The following is a 20,379-nucleotide window of genomic DNA, read 5'->3' on the forward strand; positions in this document are numbered from 1 at the left end:
TAGAAAATTTAAAAAGTCTAAAATGAAATTAAATGAAAAAACTGTAATTAAAGGGAATTCTGTTTTATTAGTTCCTTATGAAATGTATCACGTGCCAAAGTATGTTGTATTTTATTTTCTTTAGAATAACATTCGATAAACTAAATTTTGCAAAAAAAAAAATGTTTATTATTTATTAATTAGTATGAAAATTTTAGGTATCATAATTGGATGAAATCTACAGAACTTCAAGATTTAACTGCTTCTGAACCATTAACACTGGAAGAAGAATATGAAATGCAAAAAAAATGGAGAATTGATTCTGATATTAAGTATTTAGTAAAATATTAATTTTTTTCTTTTATTTAAAAAAATTCTAATTGTATCATTTTGTAGAGTGTACATTTATTATTTTAAATAAAACAGTTTACGAGGAATCAAAAGATGAAATCAAGGCCATGATAGGTGACACAAATATATTTTTATCCAATGATAATGATGATGTGATTGGAGAAATTGAAATAATGATAGCAGAAAAAAGTTTTAGAGGGAAAGGACTAGGAAAAGAAGCTCTTTTACTCATGCTAAGATATGGTAATACAAAATTAAACATACATTCAATATTAGATTTGATATTATCAGCTTGACATGTAATCAAAACAAAAAATAATTTCAGGAATTCAGAATTTAGGAATAAAAAGGTATGATGCAAAAATAGGGATGAACAATGATATAAGTGTATCAATGTTTTTAAAATCTGGATTTACAAAAGTATGCGAAAATAAAATTTTTAAAGAATTTACACTGAGCAAACCTGTTACTCAATCTTGGATTGAATGGCTCGAATGTCAAACAAAATTTTATATTGAAACTCAAAAATAAACTTAAACAGGCAAAAAAATTCTATGAATTTTTAATTATTGGTTATCCTACATTTACCAAGTTTATCCTGATCATTTTTTTTTCTTTATTACAAAACCTTAGAATTAAATAATGCTAAAAAATTTTGAACTTTTAAGTATTCAAAAATACAAAATCAGCTTTATTAAAGAAGAAAAAAAATAATGGGTACATAAATTTTAGTTAACCAAACCAATGACTTGCCATGCAATCTCTCTCCCAAGGACCTTGACAAACCCAACACCAATGAAATCCACAATTAGCTCTAGTGCAAATCATGTGCATACATCCTCCTGGAAAAAAAAAAAAAAAAAATTTAATTACTTAAAAATTGTTATAGAGCAACTCATGTAAATAAAATAAATAAATTTTACCAGCTCTTTCTGTTGAAGTTCTACACTTGGGGCATGGTTTGGTTAGTACTTTGATGACTGTCGATGATGCTTCATCCCATCTGGCTTTTTCTAATTTTTCCGGATCCAAAGGATAATCACAATTTTGAGATAAAAATGGCACATCTGTGGGATTCAAGCATTCTCCCAGATGAAAACCTTCTAAACATTTACCACAGAATACATACTAAAATAGAATTAATAGGGTTTTAAAACTTGATTTAAAAGTTTTTATCTTAACTTTTAAAAAATGTACAAACTTACACCACAACTGCATTGTACACGATTACAATTTTGATCAATGAGTATTCCCTGACCGCAACCGGGTTGAGGGCAAAGAACTCCTCCTGCTTGTAAAATAAATTCTTCAGTTGCAAATCTGTGATATTGCTCATATTGAGCATCAGTCAACAATCTAAAATGATGAACTTCTTCTATAAATGAATTAGAGCATCCTGCAGGACATGGCAAAGTGTAACCAAAATCAGGATGAGACAAAAACTGTCTGTCTTTAAGTCGTGAACCACAATAATTTTTAAAACATTCAAGACAAGTAACATGTCTATTGTCACATGAAAAAACCAAAACTGGATCACTGTAATTACATAATATTAAAATAAAATTATTAAGGAAAAAAATATCAAATCAGAAAATTTAATTATATTTAGCCTACCATATGTCAGTACAGGCTAAACAAGGAATTTTTTTGTGATTCCTTTTTATTAAATTCAAAGGCACTGCTGTGTCATTTTCCCCTTGAGAAGGATGAGAGGCACACTTAAAATAAAATTTAGCATACAATCCTTCACAGCCCACATTATTACAAACTCCCGTTATTTTATTCTTATCAAGAACATCAGCCCAACTTTGAGGATCGGTATCAACAGTAAAAGCTCCATGTTTGCATTCCGAACAACATACTCTTAATTTACCTGTATTTATTTTTTTACATGGATTGGCACAATAAATAAAAAAATGAGCTTTATTTTTTCCTTCATTTTTTAAATTTGATTCTTCGATTGATTCGACATTTTTTTGATCATTCAATTGATGAAGTTCTTCTAAAGTTTCACAAAGTGGTTTGTCTGGAATAACATTTTTAATTTTTTTGTTTACTTTTACAGCATGCAAAATACTTTGTTCTCCCAGATCACATTCCTTTAAATAAAATAAATAAAAAATTAAAGTTTTTAACGTATGTTTACAAAATTAAAACAACAGTCGATGAAAGGGTAATAAAATTACTCTGAAAAGAAATCGAGTACCTCAATTACAGTAGAATCCAAAAGTTCTTTTCCAGCAAAAATTATTTTCACATCATCAGGTTCTAAACCCAATTTTGGTGCTACCAGTTCTTTAACGTTTTTAATATCGCTTTTAGGATCTAAATTAACTGAAATAGTACCACCGACATTACTTTTAACGTAAATATTTACCAAATTATCGTTTGTCAAATTTTTACTAAAAGTAAGATATTGCGCCATTCCACAAAGTATATTCCAAAACCATTCTAAAATAGACATTTTTTAAGCCTCCACGGTAAAAATTAAAATAAACTTGCATAGTTAAAAGAGTAAAGAATATAATTCTTGATATAAAAATAATTTTAAAAAAATAATTTAAAATTAATTATTTTTGTTTTATGAATCAACATTACAAAAAAATTAGTATAAAGACGATTAATTATTTTAATTTTTTTTTTTTTTTTTGCTAACCGAAAATTTAAAAAAATTATATTTTTCAGGGCCTTATTGAATTATTATCAATGTTTTTATTTTGACAGCCTAATTTAACGTTATCATTATAATTATTTGTAAAAAAAAAAAAAAATGTGTATTTAACATGAAATTTTAATAAAATTATATTAAATTTTTTCATACGGTTTATTTCTTAATAGATTTTACAATTTAGGCAGTATTAAAAGTCAAAATAACTAAATACCGAGGAATTAAAATTAATACGAGTTGACTTTTTTACAAATGAATTAAAATAATAATAATATTGAAATAAACATCGAAATTATATTAACTGAAAATTTAAAATATAACATGACAATAGTCTTCCTTATAATTAAATAAATTGAGTAAAATATATAAAAAAAGGTATTTGTAATTCTATGTTTTTCTAAATCGAAAAAATTTTCTTAAATAAAAATGAATAAATACGTTGCAAAAATATTAGAATAAAAAAATTGCAAAAAAAAAAAATATTTATTATTTTATTCCATCGACTTTTGTCAAATAAATAATTTTGTTCTTCAAACATTTCCCCTGTAAAACATCATATGACAAGGGTTCCCTCTTTTGAACAAACCAATAATTTTTTAAACTAGTCGACAAACATTTTTTTAATCGTAAATGATCTCGAGTAAAAAAATTATAATCTCCATATATCCAAAATGCCTTATAGAAAAATAATTCACATTAAAAAAATTTCATTTATATATTATATAAAAATACTTTTAAAAAAATCTTACCTCAATATAAGGATGTGAAGCAGCGAAGAAAACAGAATCCATGTCCGTCACAATTTGTATTAAATTATCGGGAAGTACATTTTGAAAAACTTTCAAAAGAGACATTATTTCTAATTTATCATTTTGAAGAAGTAAAATAATAGAATTACCAAAAGCTGCAGCAGATAATAATAAAGTAATGATAGTTTCTTTACAAATATCAGAACTGTCAATTAAAATAGCAATAACTCCTAATGGAATTTTTTTTTCAATTGTAAAAAAATCACAATCGGAATTAAAATTAGTAGAAGTTGTTATGCTGCTCCAATGACCGCAAAGTCTTATTATATCACAACACCATTTAAGTTCTTTTTCTTTTTCAAAATATTTAAAAATTTTATAAAAAATATTTCTTTTCTTAGAATCATTCCAGTATTTTAATATATTAAACGAAGATTGAATTTGATGTGCCAGTTTTTTATCAAAATAATTTTTACCACAAACATTAAAATCATTAGGCAATAATCGTTTTTCATCATGCATACATGGTAACTTTACTTTAAATGACATGTATTGAAAAATGCCTACAAATATATATATATTGCAAAAATAAAAATTCTTTTTTTTAATTTAGTAGTTTTAAATTTTTATATTTCACCTTCGCTTCCCCCAAGAATACAATTTCCTGAAGAACCAGGATGAATTGGAACAAAAGGAGATGAAACTCCATGACAATTAATCCATACATTATTTGAAATTAGAGTATCTGCAACATCTAAAGCTTCAGATGAAACTTCACTCCAAACAGATGTTCCTAATGAATTAGATAAATTATTAACTAAATTTACTCCTTCCTTTGCAGTTCTGCACACTAAAACTTTTATAATGGGTAAATCAGGTTGAATTTCCTCATTCTGATAATTGAATAAAATTGTAATCCCATTTCCATGAATAACTTCAGCACCAGTGTTTACTGCTTCTTGACTAATCAATCGAAAATTATCATCATTTTTAATAAAACTTTTATTATCATCATCATCATATTGTCCAAGATAAAATATTGTATTTGTATAAAATTTTTTATAAATAGATTCTTGAACGACAATCGTTGAAACACTCCACAAATGATTTAAACCTATGGTTTCTTTAAGTAATTTTTCAATGGCTGCATTTATATCGCATGATTCTAAAAGTATAGCTGATGTCTTATTTGGACACACTGAAAAAGAGACATCGAGTTTTTTTATAAAACATTTTTTAAATAATCAACATGTATTTATTAACACAATTTGAAATCGATAAAACTTACTATAAGTAAAAGAACCGAAAAAAGGTTTGTTAAAAATATTTTTGACGTTAAAAAAATCATTAAAAACAACAATTTTATTCGAATGCCTTAATAAAATTTCTTTGTTTTTTTCACAGTCGGGGATGACATTGTATAATCCATTTGGTAAACTGAAAAGTATTTTTAAAAAAATTTTTTTTTTTGACAATAAAATACTCATACATGTTTTCATTGACAACCTGATAATATTATCATACCCTGCATCGATAAATATATTTTCAAATCTTTTTATTTTGTCAATATTTGAAACTATAATAATACCACATCCAGCTGCTAAAACTGCTGAAACAATTGCAGAAAATATAAATAGAGGAAAATGTTCAGGTAGTATCAATAAAACAATTCCGACAGGTTTCCATTCTTTAAATTCATTTGAAACCGATATAAAATTGGAATAAAAGTAAAAATAATCAGAGTTTAAATCAGTATTTTGAGAATAATTGTTTCCTATTCTAAAAAGATAAAATTTATATTATGATTTTTATTAAACAAAAAAAAGAAAGTTAAAAATTAAATCTTACTCAAACAAAATTTCAGCTCTCTCTGATATGCTTTTATTTTCCCATTCCGTTTGAGCTTTTGTTGCCTCTTCAAAAATTATATCAACTGATTTCTGGCACCCCAAGTCGACACTGGCATTTTTTCCTGTCAATTCATTCTATAAAATAAATTCTTATACCGTATTTGAAATTTATTAAAAGTAATAACATACAATAAAAAATTAAAAAAAAAAAAAAAACAAAAATTTTAATAAGAAATATTAATCCGCATGTAAAATTTGATCGTTAGTAAAATAAAACTATTTACAATTTTATTAATGTTTTCCCTTTCAAAATTCATATTGTTAAATATATTAATTATCGACTCGGGAGATGAATTATCGCTCATTTTAAAAAAAAAAAAAATAATAATTTTATCAAACTAAATACAAACGATTAGTATTAAAAACGTTACGTAAGTTTATCAAACGGATTATAGATAACGTTTTTTTTGAGATTTCATTAAAGATGGCAGCACTGAATCTTAATAAAAAAAAAACCGTTATTTTAAAAATAAAACTTTTTGTCTCTTTTCAATATATAAACATCGTTTGAAATCATAATTTAATATCTAATTTTACTTTATTTATAAAAATCAAGTTTTAAAAACGTATTAAGAACTAGTTTACTCGAAGGCAAATCCAAAAAAAAAAAAAAAAAAAAAAAAAAACTTGTATTGTATAAATTTCCTCAAAAAATTTTCAACGGGAAAATTTTTAATAAATCGTAAAACAAAATAAAACAAACGCTATTAAACAATTTTTTTTTTTTTTTTTTTTTAAAAAAACAAACGTCTTTAAACATATATTTTATATTACAAAACATATACATATCAACATTTTATTAACATATAAAATCACTGTAATAATCTCCCAACATGTTGGCTTCGAGAAAAATTAATTTACTTCTTTGAATAACGACGATAAATTTCGATAATTGATGTTTATTTTTCGTTGGTAATGAAATCGATTGTAATTTTGTTGAAAATAATTGTAAAGATATTCTCTTGAAGAATCCAGAAACGTCTGAAATAAATTATTTGTCACGTTAAACTTTACCGATTTAAAAAAAAAAAAAAAAAAAAAAATGTCGTGAATTTCACGTTGAAAAAAGACCTTCTCCTCTTACTTTTATACTCGTAAACCTCCAACAATTTATGCTGCGACGAAACGATTAAAAATGATTGTTTGTTCTCGCCGTAATTAAACCAAAGGAGAGAATTCGCTTTGTACGTATTTATTATCCCCATTATTTTATCTTCTCTTATATTTTCGTAGACTACGATTTTATCTCGGAAAATCAACGCGACCAAAACTTTTCCGTCGATCGGCAATGCCACGATGTTACTATAAGTCACGAGAAAAGTGTTCAAAACGATTTTCCGACTTTCGAAAACGATTTCCTTCGTTTCTTTTCCATTCGACAAAGCCAAAGTGCCGAAAACATTAAAGTCTATAAATTTATAACCGCCATTGCCAACGTTAACCAAAAACGTTTTCTCAACGTGCGTATCATTTTGTAAGCCCCATTTAAAAACGTTTCCATTTTCTTCCAGAGTGAAAAATGACTCGGACGTATCGTTTTCTTGTATGACGTCGACGAATCCGTTTCCGGAATATACGAGCGAGATGTCGTTGTCCCCATTTTCCCCGGGGAAAAATCTCCATATGTTTCCCGGTTTTAAATCTTGGCAATTTTGACTCGCGTGCAGGGAACTCGCGACCAAATACGTCACGTTACGACGATACAAAACGAGCCATTTTCCGACGGGTCCGATGTTTATATTTTTGATTAAATCGAACGTCGAATTCCCCTGGTTCCATTTGTAAAGAGCAGACGACGAACAATCGTTGTAAAACGTGGTGATGACGTAATCCAAATTCGAAATCTAAAATTCAAATCGAATATTTTTTGAACGTCTCGTGATGAAATAATAATAATAATAATAATAATAATAATATTAAAAGCTTAATTATGATGAACCTTTAAATAAATGAGGGATTCTATGACCAAACGAGTATCAATGACTTGTACGATTTCAAAATCGTGTAAATACGTGGGCAATTTGTACAATTCTTCCGAGAGACGTTTCACCTCTCGGCATTGCGAATAATATTCATTTTCCGTTTCATTTTTTTTCTCCGATTTCAAAAATCTATTCTTCATCATTATTTCATTTATTTCCGGTACGTTCATCGCTCCCAAACTAGCATTTCCTCTAATGTTTTTAGATTTGACGTGTCCTTGAGCGATCCACACGCCATCTATTTCCTAAAAAATTTTGCATTTTTAGCGCGTTCACTAATTTTTTTTTGATTCGTTAAAAACAATTCTTTTTTTTTTTTGAACCTTACTTGTTGTCGATTTAATAACACCGATCTCCCAAACCAATTTTTAAGATTTATACCGTTGATTTTTTTCAAACCGTTTATGTTGTTGTTAGCAATGAGGGTACCATTGAACAACAATCGATTCCTAATGGTTTGCTCCGTGTTTAACGTTATCAAATCTTCGACTTTATTACCTTTGATGTGATCGACAACGAGATTTCCATCGACGGTAAAATTTTTATGAAATATCATTTTAGTTTTAATCGTTTGACTTCCGTTCAACTGAAATCATTCGCAAAATTTACAATAAGACAAACACCTCCCAAACATTTTTTTTTTTTTGGATTTTTCCACTCACCAAAATACTATTTTGAAATTCTCGGATTAAATTATGAGAATTAACGTAGTCTCCGACGTTTAAATCCGATGTGGTGTTAAATCTTTGAAAGAGACCAGTGACGGGAATGAATTGTTTACCCTTGAGGGAAATCGTACTCGTCGACACGTGGTTATTGATAAAATCCGCATCGACATTTTCCAAAGCCCAAACATTTTCGAATTTAATTTTTCCCGTGACCATGTCCCATCCGTCTAATCGAATACTATCCTCGTACAAATCGTTGACGTCTAAATTATTTATCAAACTCGAATTGAAATAATCATGGATTTCCAACGTGTTCATCAAAACGGCTTCGTTTATGATTATCGTGCCGGGTACGAATGTCGGCTCGTTTATGAAAACCACATCGTTCAACAGATCGGTAAAATTTACGTTGTTTATTTTACCATCGAATAAAATATTTTGCATGAAATTCACCTGTCGAAAAAAAATATCGATTTACATTTAGGTAAAATAATTCCCCCCCCCTCCCCCCAAATTTCAATTTACACGACTCGCTCACTTCTTCTTTAAATACTTTCTTCCCCTCTACGTGACAACTCTCGTTCTTAAACACGATATTATCCATTAGAGTATCCAGGGAGGAGTTTTGCACGTTTCCTCCGACGAACAAATTATTAATTTTCACATTTTCCGACGCCAATTCCAAATCCTTTGAAAAAATGTACGTGTCGTACTGCGTCGAGAATTTTTTCAATAGGTCGAATACGGGAACGTTGTTCAAATAACCGTTCGTCGTGACGTTTCCTTTGATGGTGACGTTCCCCATGATTTTAAATCGACCTTTCATCCTTTGATCTCCTTTCCGCGTGACGATTTCTTGCACGGGGTGACCGTTTAAAAATTTCGCTTTCATATTTTTCAACACTTTTATCCTTCGAAATCGTTTGGATCCGCTCAAAATGACGTAGGGATGTTTCGTCACGACGTCTTTTTCCAATTTTTTCAAATCTATGCCGTCGATTGAATTCGTGACGTTCAACGTTTTGAAATGAATTTTATCTTCGAATACGATTGTATCGTTGATGGTTTGATTCGGTTTTTTCAAATTGATCCCACCGCTCAAAAACCTGGACAGGTTTACGTTATTCATCCCGTTATTTGTAAAAATATTTTTTTTCACCCACAAATTTTTAATTTTCCTTATTTTCCCGCTCGAAATTCTTTCCATTAAATTATCTTTGCTCCTCGAATTCGTTTCGGGTAATACATTTTTCCCGTTGAAACTTTTCACGGTTAAATTTCCATCGAATGCTACTGAATCGGAGAGTAGAAGAAAATCCCGTTTCAACACTTGTGGTTTTTCTCGATGAACTCGAACGCCGTCCAATTCGCTTAAATTTTTCCCGTTGATCTATCAATCGATTAAAAGAAAAGAAAAGTGATTTTCCTTTACAAATCTAAATCCTTTACGCTTTCATTAAACACACGTAAAAACTTACATTAAATTTCGTATCGATAAATCCATTTACTCTTGCCCTGTTAGCTTTTATAGATTTCAATTTTTGAAACGGTGACGTGTACAGCGTATCAATGGCGAGTGACAAATTATTTTCACCATTTGACTTTCGTAAATCCGTCACGCTCACGTTCTTATTATAGTAGTGGGTGACGTTCAAGTGTTTGATAAACAATGGCGACTCGCTCGGGTATGTAAAATTACACGTTTGACAATCTCCGGACGACATTCGGACGATGGATTGATTCAAAGATTCGACGACGAGATCATCATCCCAAAAACCTTTCAAATATAAATTTTCAAATTCGACTCGATGAAATTTTTGTGAAAATCGTATCGTTTGATCCGTGAAATTTTTCATGAAATTATCGACGAACGTTTCATTTAGTCTTCCGACGACATTTGCTTTTTTAACTTTTACCACGTTTTTAAAAATCTTCTCTCCTTTTATATCCGTTTCCGTTTCCTTTATAACAAAAAAAAGAAACAAATCATTTACTTAAATCTCAATCTCTGTAAATAATAATAATAATAATAATACTTACTTTTTGTACTATATCGTTAAACATTCTCCAATCCAAATTATTTATCGCATCGACTTTTAAATTTCCATCGATTTGAAGATTTTGAAACACGTAGATTTTTTTTTTCGTACCTGAATTTTTCAAATCGAATTCGGATGATCTTTTTTTATTATCTGAATTATTATTATTATTATTATTATTATCAACATTTTCACGAGTGGTGTTTAACAATGATTTTTCTTTTTCAGTTTTCATCCCGACGAAACTACTAACATTTCCCACGTCGATGGATTTTACTTTAATTACCTAAAAATTAATATTTTAATTATTTAATAATAATAATAATAATAATAATAATAATAATAATTTTATTCGCCTGATGACGTGCAACGTCGTGACGTAAGTTAAACTTACACCTTTGACTTTTGTATAATTATATTTTTTTTTTATCGGACCGTCGAGGCATTTGTACATAATTTGATCTAGAAATTCGGTAAAATTTTTTTTATTTATAAAAATGACGTTAAGATTTTCCGCGACGTTAACCATTTCCACTCTCGCTTGATTAACCGTTTCCAAATAATTAATATTTAATGGTGGAAAATGTGCCGGAAGTATAAAAGGTTGTTCGTTGATTTTCGATGCTACATTCGTTTCGTTCAATATTTCCAATTCGTCGAAATAAATATTTTCTAAAAATTATTATTAAAAAATATAACAAAAGATTTTTTTTACCCCCTTGTAATCATTCTCATCGAATAAAATTCTTACCAAATGTTTTTTTAGGCACCGACGATACGGTATTATAATTTTTTAAATAAGTAAAATTATTCATTCTATTATTCGAATGCAAAACGATTCCATCCAAAACGTTTAATTTACTCTCTATGATAATATCGCCATTTATAAATTTGTTTTTCGATTCCCACAAATCGTCGGTGAAAAGAAAATCGTTCGAGGGTATGCCATTAATTTTTCCAAACGTCAAATTAACCGCGCTCACCGTTTTCAATGTTTTAACACCGCCAATTTTCTTTCTTTTGTCTTTCCTGAAAATTTTTTTTATAGTTTACGTATATGTAAATGAAAATTTTACAAAAATTTTCTTTTTTTTTTTTTTTTTTTTTTCATACGAACCTATAACTATTTAGAAACAATTCAGAAACGTTATATCCATTCACCATCGAAAAATTGGCATTGTCAATGATAACTTTTCCGTGAAAAATAATTTTGTCTTCTGCATTTCTCATCGAAAACAATTTTTCCGGAGCTTCACCGAAAGATTTAACGTAAGAAGAATCATTTTTGATTTGTTGAAATTCATTTTCCACGTATTTTATCTTCGATGATAAATCATTTAACGTATCGAATAACTCTGTCCAATTTTTAGCCTGCGATAATGTTTCTAAATTTTTCTCCGGATTGATTCGTTGCATTTTACCATAAAAAATTTCGTCTTCTTTCCCGGCGACGTTATCACCAAATGAATTTTCCGTGATTTTATTTAAAGTGAATAGTTTTTGTAATTTATCGTTTTGCGTTTTATAATTTTTCTGTAATGTGCAAACAATAAACGATGAGTGCGATAAAAATTTAGTAAATTTAGGCATGAAAGGTACTCTTCATTGATAAATTACCTGCAGTTTATTTTTCCGCCTGATGACCGATTGCAATTTTATTATGGCTTTGTCTGGGAGAGGTCTTAAAGCAACGTGAAATTTTAATAAGACAGGGAATCCGGAAGTTAATATAACGATATTTTGATAATCGTTATGCTTAAAAGTGGTCGAATTATGTATTAGTATATTCGTACTAAATTCTCTTAAACAATCAACATCTGAAATAATACAATTCGGTGTTGATGGCAAGTGAATTTTAGACGATAAAAAAATATTTGCATAGATGTTATGAACCATTATTACCATTTTCACATAAAACTTTTGTGAAATTTTTTATTATTTTAAAACTTTTATTTCCAGCCCAAATCACACCAGTGATGTCATTATCATCATTCCTCGAAGAACGAGACAACAAAATATTTTCTTCTCTATAATTACCCAACGGTATGAGAAACCAATGATCTTGATGGCCTAAATTAAGATTGGTCAAGTTGCGAAACGTGAGATCATCACCCAGTTCGTAAATGGATGAATTTTCACCGGATATGGCTATGTGCCAAACATAATCGTTTTGAAAAGAAATTACGTTATTGACTTTTTTCGAAACGATACTCTGATGAAAATTGAAATGTTTTTGTTCTACGATTAAAATAAATAAACGTTAAAAATATTCCTTTGGGAAAAATTATAAAAATTATTTAAGAGAGTACCTTTATTTAACTGGCAATTTGTGGAAAATCTCCAAATTTTTACAATTTCCATGGATGGAAACGAAGCACAGAGAAATGTATTATCATTTTCGTTAAAAACAGTTATCGAAGAAGGAAGACCATCAAGATTGATTTTTTCATCCAACCACACATTTAATTTAGGTTCAATAATAAAATTATAGATTTCTAACGAAGTTGACGTGGAACAATTTTTATTTGAGCTTTTTTCCCAACTTACAATAAGTAACTTGCTCTTGTGATTCACTTTAATAACATCCAAATAACTAATTATTTTATGCAGAGACCAATCGCACAAAAACATCTAGAAATAAATTTTTAGTTTAATTATTTTCAAGATTGTGATTTAGATATTGATTTTATAAAAATTATTCTCACCAATTGTCCATTTTGTAATTTATACCATTTTAAAATGTTGCTATCATTTCTAGAAACAGATACAACCAAATAACTTTCAATTCTCTGAGATTTCGAATTCCATAATTGAAAAACGTTAAAGTCGTTCGTGGTTTCTGCGATTTCTAAAAATTACATGAAAAAAAAAAATTTAATTTTTTTTTAAGAAGCATAAACAATATGTCAGCAATAACTATGATAAAAATATTTTTTTTTACCTTCTTTATATATTGAAACATCATTTTTCCTTTTCAGAGTGCCCAGTAATACATAGTTGGAACTCAAGCCGAAAATAATAACTTTTCCATTAACAGATAAACTTTTTATTTTGTAAATATCACTAATAGGTAAAAATGTTTTATTTAATTCACCTTTGTGTATGTGAAGTTCTAAATCGTGATGAATAAATCATTTTAAAAAAAATTATTATTATTATTAGTATCACAATTAATTATTTGCGTAATAATAATAATAATATTACATTACCTTCTCTATTACCGATTCCCGTATCAAACTCATATGAATGCCAAATTTTAGAAGAATGACTTGTACCAGGCTCTTCGAGGGAACACACATTATAAAAACCAACCTACAGAAAAAAAAATAAATTTTTTTTAATTTGAAATTTGAAAAAAAAAAAATAATTAATTTGAAACTTTTTTTTTTTTTTACCTTTACCGCGAAAATAATGAATTGAAAGGTAAAAAATTTAAACATTATTTAATGTGAAAATGGACTGCTACAAATTAATAAATGAACTATTCCCTTTAAAAATTAAAAAGTCACGATACCTGAAGATTTTTTATTGTTAAAACATAATTTTACAAGATGAAACAAGTTGTTGCAATTAAACTTTTCAACTTTTTAATATTATGTTTTATAATAATCTAAACAATGGTTAAGTATTGATTAAAGTATAAATGTAAAGTACGAATTATGTTACCTTTTAAAACATTTTTTCACCCGACTTAAGGAAGATTCCACGATTATTATTAATTACAAGTAAATTAATATTCGTCATTAAAATTGTCGAATTAATTCAACGTGTAGTAAATTTTGTAAACAAAAAGTACGTTCAAGAACCGATTTTTTAATATTTTGGGGCCCTGTTTTTTTTACTTCAATAGATATGTTATAATGTCAATAAAATGTTTCGTTTAATGTTTTTTCCCTGATTTTCATTATGTCTAATCATGTAGTAGTTGTTTGGGAGTGGGAAAATAGACAGGGGAGATGGAGGCCATATACTCCTGAAGTGTCTCAGCATTTGGAAAGAGCTCATGCGAAAAAATTAACAAGGGTATTCTTAAGTGACGCTGATCCGACACTTGATAAATATTTCATCAATTTAACAACAAAAAAACAGTATTTGGATGAAGCTGGTTAGTTTTCATTTAAAATGTTTAATAACTATATAATTAGTAATAATTCTAAATAATCAAATAGAAGGAGTTCAAGTATAATTCTCTCTAATCCCTTCATTATATTCACATCTATTAGGTGTACCTTATAATGTGAGAAGAAACTTTTATCAACCGAGTTCTCCTGCTGGTAAAGGATCTAAATGGGAATGGGAAGGTGATTCGCTTGGAGAATGGCATACATATGACATGGATGTTCAATGTTTGATCGAAGCAGCTTGGGCAAAAGGAGAGCAAACAATTGATATATCCAAAACTTATTTGGGTTTTCCATATGTGATAAATTTTTTAAATTTGACACAAGTAAAAGCTAGTACAGGCTATGTTAGAAATGTAAGAAGAGTTCAACAAGCTCCCTACCCACTTGTAAAATTATCTCAAGAAGAAATGACTGCATTTTTAGGTATTCATTAGTTTTTTTTTTTTATTGAAATTATCCTATTGGTTTAAATTTGACCTAATTTTTCAATATTAAAAAAAAATTTTTTTTTTTTTTTTAAAGTTAATACTCAAATCACTCAAAATTCATATAAACAACAATTAGAGAGAAATACTGAAAATATTTCAAAACCGAAAAAGAATAATATAGCGAGAACTATTTTAAATATATTTGGAAGTCATTATCCTAATAGTTCTAAGGAAAGTCAAAGTTCTGTAAGGACAAGAGAATTTTGGGATACAGATTCGAGTAGTACGAAAAGTGGGAGAAGACCAAGCGTTGACACAGTTTCTACTTATCTTAGCCACGATACAGCTTCCAGAGTATGTAAAAAATATTTTAAATCATTATAATTGATAAGAATATTCTGTTAATGGCATGGTTTGCATGCAAAGTCCTTATCACACTATTAAATTTTTTTTTTTTTGTTAGGGAACTGTAGCCGATTCGTTGGATTCTAGTGAAGATGATATTTTCGAGGGCAAATCGTATTTGGCAAAATTTAGCAAAGATTGCAATAAAAAAAAATTTTTACAGTCTTCCAAACATCAAAAAATAATGATTAAAAAAGAAATACCCAATATGGTTAATAAATTTAAAAATATTCAACAGAATTGCCATAAATTAAGCAGTGCGAAAAAGAGTAGATCCGAAGAAAATTTTTTAAGCGAAAGCACTCTGAAAAATGATGGCGTTTACGTTGGAAGTTACAATGAAGATGTTATACCATATTTTTCAAAACTGCGAGCGTCGAAAAGAAACGTTAAAACTGACCAGAGCTTTAATGGCAGAGATTGGCTTCAAACGAGGGATTATTGCTCAACAGATGGTGCAATTATTGGTACACACATACATAGATATATATTACACTACCTAGTTGATAATACTTTTACTTACTTTTTGAAATCAAACTTTTGCATTTAGGAGTGGATTCTGCGAGTCAAATGGTTTCTCAATTTGTCACAGTGGTGAAAAGCAGTAGATGGGGAGAAACAACATGTCCAATATGTTTAACGGATTTGATTGATCCAAATGATATTATTGTAGCTTTGGTTAGCTGTGAGCACAGCCTTCACCTTTCCTGCTTGAACAAAATGTTGACAGCTCAAAAATCTCAAGTATATTTTTGTAATTTCAATATTGATTTATTAAATTTTTGAAGTTTATTTTTTTTATAATTACCATTATTGTTTTAGAATATGTATATTCAATGCCCCGTATGTCAGAGGATTTATGGGGAAAAACGTGGTAATCAACCTCCTTGCACCATGGACTGTTGTATTCTTCATTGGTCACTCCCGGGTCATCCGAATGCTAGAACAATACAAATAACTTATAAGTACGTTTGGGGATAACCTGATAATTTATTTTTTTAAATTTGACATTCATATTTTAACGAAAGGATTTTTTTTTTTTTTTACTTCCTAGTACTACTTCGGGAATTCAAGGACCCGAACATCCTAATCCCGGAAAACCTTATTACGCCGTTGGATTTCCAAGGGTTTGCTACCTCCCGGATACGGATAAAGGACGACTCGTGTTAGATCTTTTAAAAGTAGCATTCGAACGAAGATTAATTTTTACCGTGGGAAGTTCAGCGACGACGGGGAAAGAAGATGTCGTTACTTGGAATGAAATACATCACAAAACAGAGCCTGGTATTTCGCGGACCGGATACGGATATCCTGATCCGAATTATCTTGATAATTGTTTGGCGGAATTAGCTCGGCAAGGTGTCACTCCCGATCATTCAGCTTATCAACATTTACCTTAATTTTTATTCTATGGAATTAGTTTCGTATTGAAACAATTATAAGATACAAAAAAATTTCGATTTTGATACATATCGGCTAATTATTTAGCCTATTATTATCATTATTAATAAAGTGCAATTATACAAAATAAATCTCATTCATTCATTCATTCATATTCGTTATGAAAATAAATTTTTTCTTTTTTTCGAAATATACGTGACGAGTTTTAAATTTGATTAACGTAGTCTTCCTAATATTAATAATAATATTTGATTAACGTAGTCTTCCTAATATTAATAATAATATTTTAATAATGTATTGTTACTGTTAATTATATATTTTATAGCGATAAGTAATTTTTAAATAACTTATACAGATAATACAAATAAAAAAAAAATTGTTTCACATAATTAAAATATTTAAGGATGAATATTTATAAAAAATACTCATTATTAAAAATTTGTAAAAAATTTTTTTTTACATACAAATCAAAGACTCAAATATTTATCAAATTTATGTATTTTTTTTAATATTGTAAATTTATTGTGCCATTTTATATATATATATATATATATTATAACTTCATTATCGGCGGCAATATTAAATTAAAATTATCTTATATATATTTTAAATTAATTATTATTAATTATTAATAACAGTATTATTTTTAAAAAAAATATTAGTTAAGTCTGATTTTTTATATAAAATTTAAGCTAAAATAATTTTTTATCGAAAAGTTATAATTTATGTAAGATAATTTTTATCTTAAAAAAAAAAAAGTATGTAATTATTTTTATTATGTATTTAACTTATTTATAAATTTTATAAAAAATATAATAATTATTAAACGTCTTCTCGTACATAATTGATAGTTATTAGTTCAAATCATTCATTTTCTTTTTAATAAATATTATTAAGGGCATTTACATGATAAACGATAAGGATATTATTATGTAAATATTTATAAAAATCGTCTGCTTTCCAGTTTTGTTTTAATTTTATACAATTTTATAAGTTGTAGAGTGAGAGAGAGAGAGAGATTCATTCGTAATTTAGTAATCAATGATTTAAGCGTCTTTTTTTTTTTTTTAAATTTCGAATCGAACAACAAGAAAAAAAAAAAGGTAAAGTTGTTAGAAATTAATTTAAAATTTGAGTTAAAAATATTTTATTTATTTTTTTGTTTAATTAAATTTTTAATAAATTTTATTATTATTTAAAAAATTTTAATGCATGCGTTAGAGTGTTAAAATATATATAAAAAATAATTTTTTTTTAATTTCAAATGATGATGAAAAAAATAGATTTAAATATAAAATTATTATTATTATTATTATTATCGTTATTTTTAATTTAAATTTGAAAAAAATTTACAAGTGTTAAAAAATAAATAATAATAATAATTTTAAAAAAATTTAAGTAGGAATAAAAATATGACCCCCCTCTATTAATTACATTATAAAAATAATTTATCTTTTTTAAGATAACCTTTGATATAATATTTGTAGTAACACAGTCTATTCCTCGCAATGCTGACGTGTGTGCTGAGAGTTGTTAAAAATAAAAAGGCCAATATATTTTTTGGATGTAGAAAAATGTCTTTGTTAATCGATAATCCACAATATGATTTTTTAAAAACTCTCGGATTGGAAAAAAGGAATAAGGGGGTCTACAATGGAAAATGGTTCGGTAGCGGAGAAGTACGTGTTTTAATTTTTTTTTGTTTAATTCAAAAAAAATTTTTTTTTTGATTTGAATTTTTTTTTTTTTTTTTTTAGGTCGTTACTTCGTACAGTCCATCAAGTGGTGCACCAATTGCCGAAGTTGTCAAAGGTACACAGGAAGATTACGAAAGTTGCGTTGAAGAATGTAAAAAAGCATTTAAAACATGGGCTGGTTTACCGGCACCCAAAAGAGGAGAAATTGTTCGACAAATGGGTGATGCTCTTAGACAAAAAAAAGAACCTTTGGGAAAATTGGTATCACTTGAAATGGGTAATTTTTTTTTGACTTGATTTCTGTTATTTTAAAAACATTTACTCAGATAAATAAAACAAACAAATAAAACAAACAAAAATACGTCATGGATTGCAGGAAAAATATTTGCCGAAGGAGTAGGAGAGGTTCAAGAATTTGTAGATATTTGTGATTATGCAACAGGGTTATCGAGAACATTTGGGGGACCCATTCTTCCATCGGAAAGACCAGGTCATGTTCTTTTAGAAGTTTGGAATCCACTTGGTGTCGTTGGTGTTATTTCGGCTTTTAATTTTCCCGTTGCCGTTTACGGATGGAATGCTGCAATAGCCCTGGTAATTTTTTTAAAAAAAAAAAAAAAAATGGATACCTATTGACATATTCCTTATAAATAATTTTATTATTTTATTCCGAAAAGGTGTGCGGTAACACAGTTTTATGGAAAGGAGCATCAACAACTACTTTAATTTCAATTGCTACGACTAAAATAATAGCTAAAGTTTTAGAAGATAATGGAATACCAGGAGCTGTGGCTTCGATGATTTGTGGAGGACCTGCTGTCGGAGAAGCAATGGCTAAAGATCAAAGAGTTGAATTAGTTTCATTTACCGGAAGCACGCCAATAGGACAAAAAGTAATTTTCTTCTGCGTTTTACTAAATTTTTACTAAAAATTATCAACTATTTATCATTTGTTTTAATTATCAGGTTGGAGTTTTAGTTCAAGAAAGGTTTGGAAGATCCATATTAGAATTGGGAGGAAACAATGCATTAATTGTAAATGAAGATGCTGATTTAGATATGGTGATACGCTCATCCGTTTTTGCTTGTGTGGGTACGGCTGGACAAAGATGTACGTCTTTAAGAAGATTAATCATTCACGAAAAGGTGTACGATGAAGTTTTACAAAAATTAAAACAAATATATAAACAAATAATGAATCGTGTCGGAGATCCGCTTGACACCAAAACTCTACTTGGACCTCTGCACACTAAAGCCGCTGTTGCAGAATATGAAGAAACCATAAAAGAAGTCAAAAAATTAGGTGGAACCATCGAAATAGGTGGAAAGGTAATTTGCAAAAGAAATTTTTTTTTAAATTTGTTTTCAGCGAATAATCAAATTTATTAAATTTTTTAGGCAATGTCAAGAAGTGGATTTTTTGTAGAGCCAACCATAGTCACAGGTTTGAAAAGTGATAATCCAATGGTTAGAAAAGAAACATTTGCCCCAATTGTATATTTATTAAAGACAAAATCATTAGAAGAAGCAATTGAAATAAATAATTCGGTCGAACAAGGTCTTTCTTCAAGTTTATTTACAAAAGATTTAGGTTGCATTTTCCAATGGTTGGGTCCCTTCGGTTCGGATTGCGGTATTGTTAATATAAACATTCCAACGAGTGGAGCCGAAATAGGTGGAGCATTCGGTGGAGAAAAAGGTACAGGTGGAGGACGAGAATCAGGTTCCGATTCATGGAAACAATACATGAGACGTGCAACAGTCACGGTTAATTACAGTAAAGATTTGCCATTGGCACAAGGAATTACTTTTGAGTAAATTATTAATAACAACAGCAACAGCACCGTCAGCAGGTTTTTTTTTTCAAACTGAAAAAAAAACGATAGTATGATAAAATTAAAATTAAAACTACATTCCAATTAAAAATATTTTTTTTTTAATAAATATTTATAACAATAATATTTTTAATTGAAATTAT

The 20,379-nt window shown here is 28.2% G+C and overlaps 5 protein-coding genes across 5 annotated transcripts; 3 read left to right on the forward strand and 2 right to left on the reverse strand.

Annotated features, from left to right (window-relative positions):
• Window positions 1-22: 22 nt before the first annotated feature.
• On the forward strand, window positions 23-861 carry Phum_PHUM233560 (uncharacterized protein; the record flags this gene model as incomplete). Its single annotated transcript, XM_002425997.1, has 4 exons — window positions 23-99; window positions 198-318; window positions 378-573; window positions 656-861. 4 exons carry the CDS (start codon window positions 23-25, stop codon window positions 859-861), a joined length of 600 nt encoding a protein of 199 aa, XP_002426042.1.
• A 201-nt stretch (window positions 862-1,062) lies between these two features.
• Phum_PHUM233570 (Parkin, putative) lies at window positions 1,063-2,794 on the reverse strand (the record flags this gene model as incomplete). The annotated part of the gene is made up of 5 exons (XM_002425998.1): window positions 1,063-1,172; window positions 1,254-1,458; window positions 1,536-1,866; window positions 1,945-2,406; window positions 2,517-2,794. 5 exons carry the CDS (start codon window positions 2,792-2,794, stop codon window positions 1,063-1,065), a joined length of 1,386 nt encoding a protein of 461 aa, XP_002426043.1.
• Window positions 2,795-3,618: 824 nt separating this feature from the next.
• On the reverse strand, window positions 3,619-13,786 carry Phum_PHUM233580 (uncharacterized protein; the record flags this gene model as incomplete). Its single annotated transcript, XM_002425999.1, has 23 exons — window positions 3,619-3,633; window positions 3,748-4,310; window positions 4,385-4,945; window positions 5,036-5,184; window positions 5,272-5,526; window positions 5,596-5,719; window positions 6,474-6,638; window positions 6,742-7,501; window positions 7,597-7,884; window positions 7,968-8,225; window positions 8,302-8,760; window positions 8,846-9,697; window positions 9,786-10,268; window positions 10,741-10,970; window positions 11,098-11,375; window positions 11,464-11,879; window positions 11,964-12,163; window positions 12,249-12,584; window positions 12,656-12,977; window positions 13,052-13,194; window positions 13,288-13,458; window positions 13,556-13,658; window positions 13,748-13,786. 23 exons carry the CDS (start codon window positions 13,784-13,786, stop codon window positions 3,619-3,621), a joined length of 7,170 nt encoding a protein of 2,389 aa, XP_002426044.1.
• Window positions 13,787-14,252: 466 nt separating this feature from the next.
• On the forward strand, window positions 14,253-16,703 carry Phum_PHUM233590 (deltex, putative; the record flags this gene model as incomplete). Its single annotated transcript, XM_002426000.1, has 7 exons — window positions 14,253-14,451; window positions 14,570-14,893; window positions 14,993-15,252; window positions 15,362-15,770; window positions 15,854-16,047; window positions 16,126-16,268; window positions 16,358-16,703. 7 exons carry the CDS (start codon window positions 14,253-14,255, stop codon window positions 16,701-16,703), a joined length of 1,875 nt encoding a protein of 624 aa, XP_002426045.1.
• A 1,509-nt stretch (window positions 16,704-18,212) lies between these two features.
• Phum_PHUM233600 (aldehyde dehydrogenase, putative) lies at window positions 18,213-20,219 on the forward strand (the record flags this gene model as incomplete). Its single annotated transcript, XM_002426001.1, has 6 exons — window positions 18,213-18,383; window positions 18,462-18,678; window positions 18,778-18,995; window positions 19,079-19,294; window positions 19,368-19,730; window positions 19,800-20,219. The coding sequence occupies 6 exons, from the start codon at window positions 18,213-18,215 to the stop codon at window positions 20,217-20,219; spliced, it is 1,605 nt and encodes a 534-aa protein (XP_002426046.1).
• Between the last annotated feature and the right edge of the window lie 160 nt (window positions 20,220-20,379).

The sequence above is a fragment of the Pediculus humanus genome, genomic scaffold, assembly GCF_000006295.1.
Source record: "Pediculus humanus corporis 1103172107597 genomic scaffold, whole genome shotgun sequence".
In the NCBI taxonomy this organism is placed as follows: Eukaryota; Metazoa; Arthropoda; class Insecta; order Psocodea; family Pediculidae; genus Pediculus; species Pediculus humanus.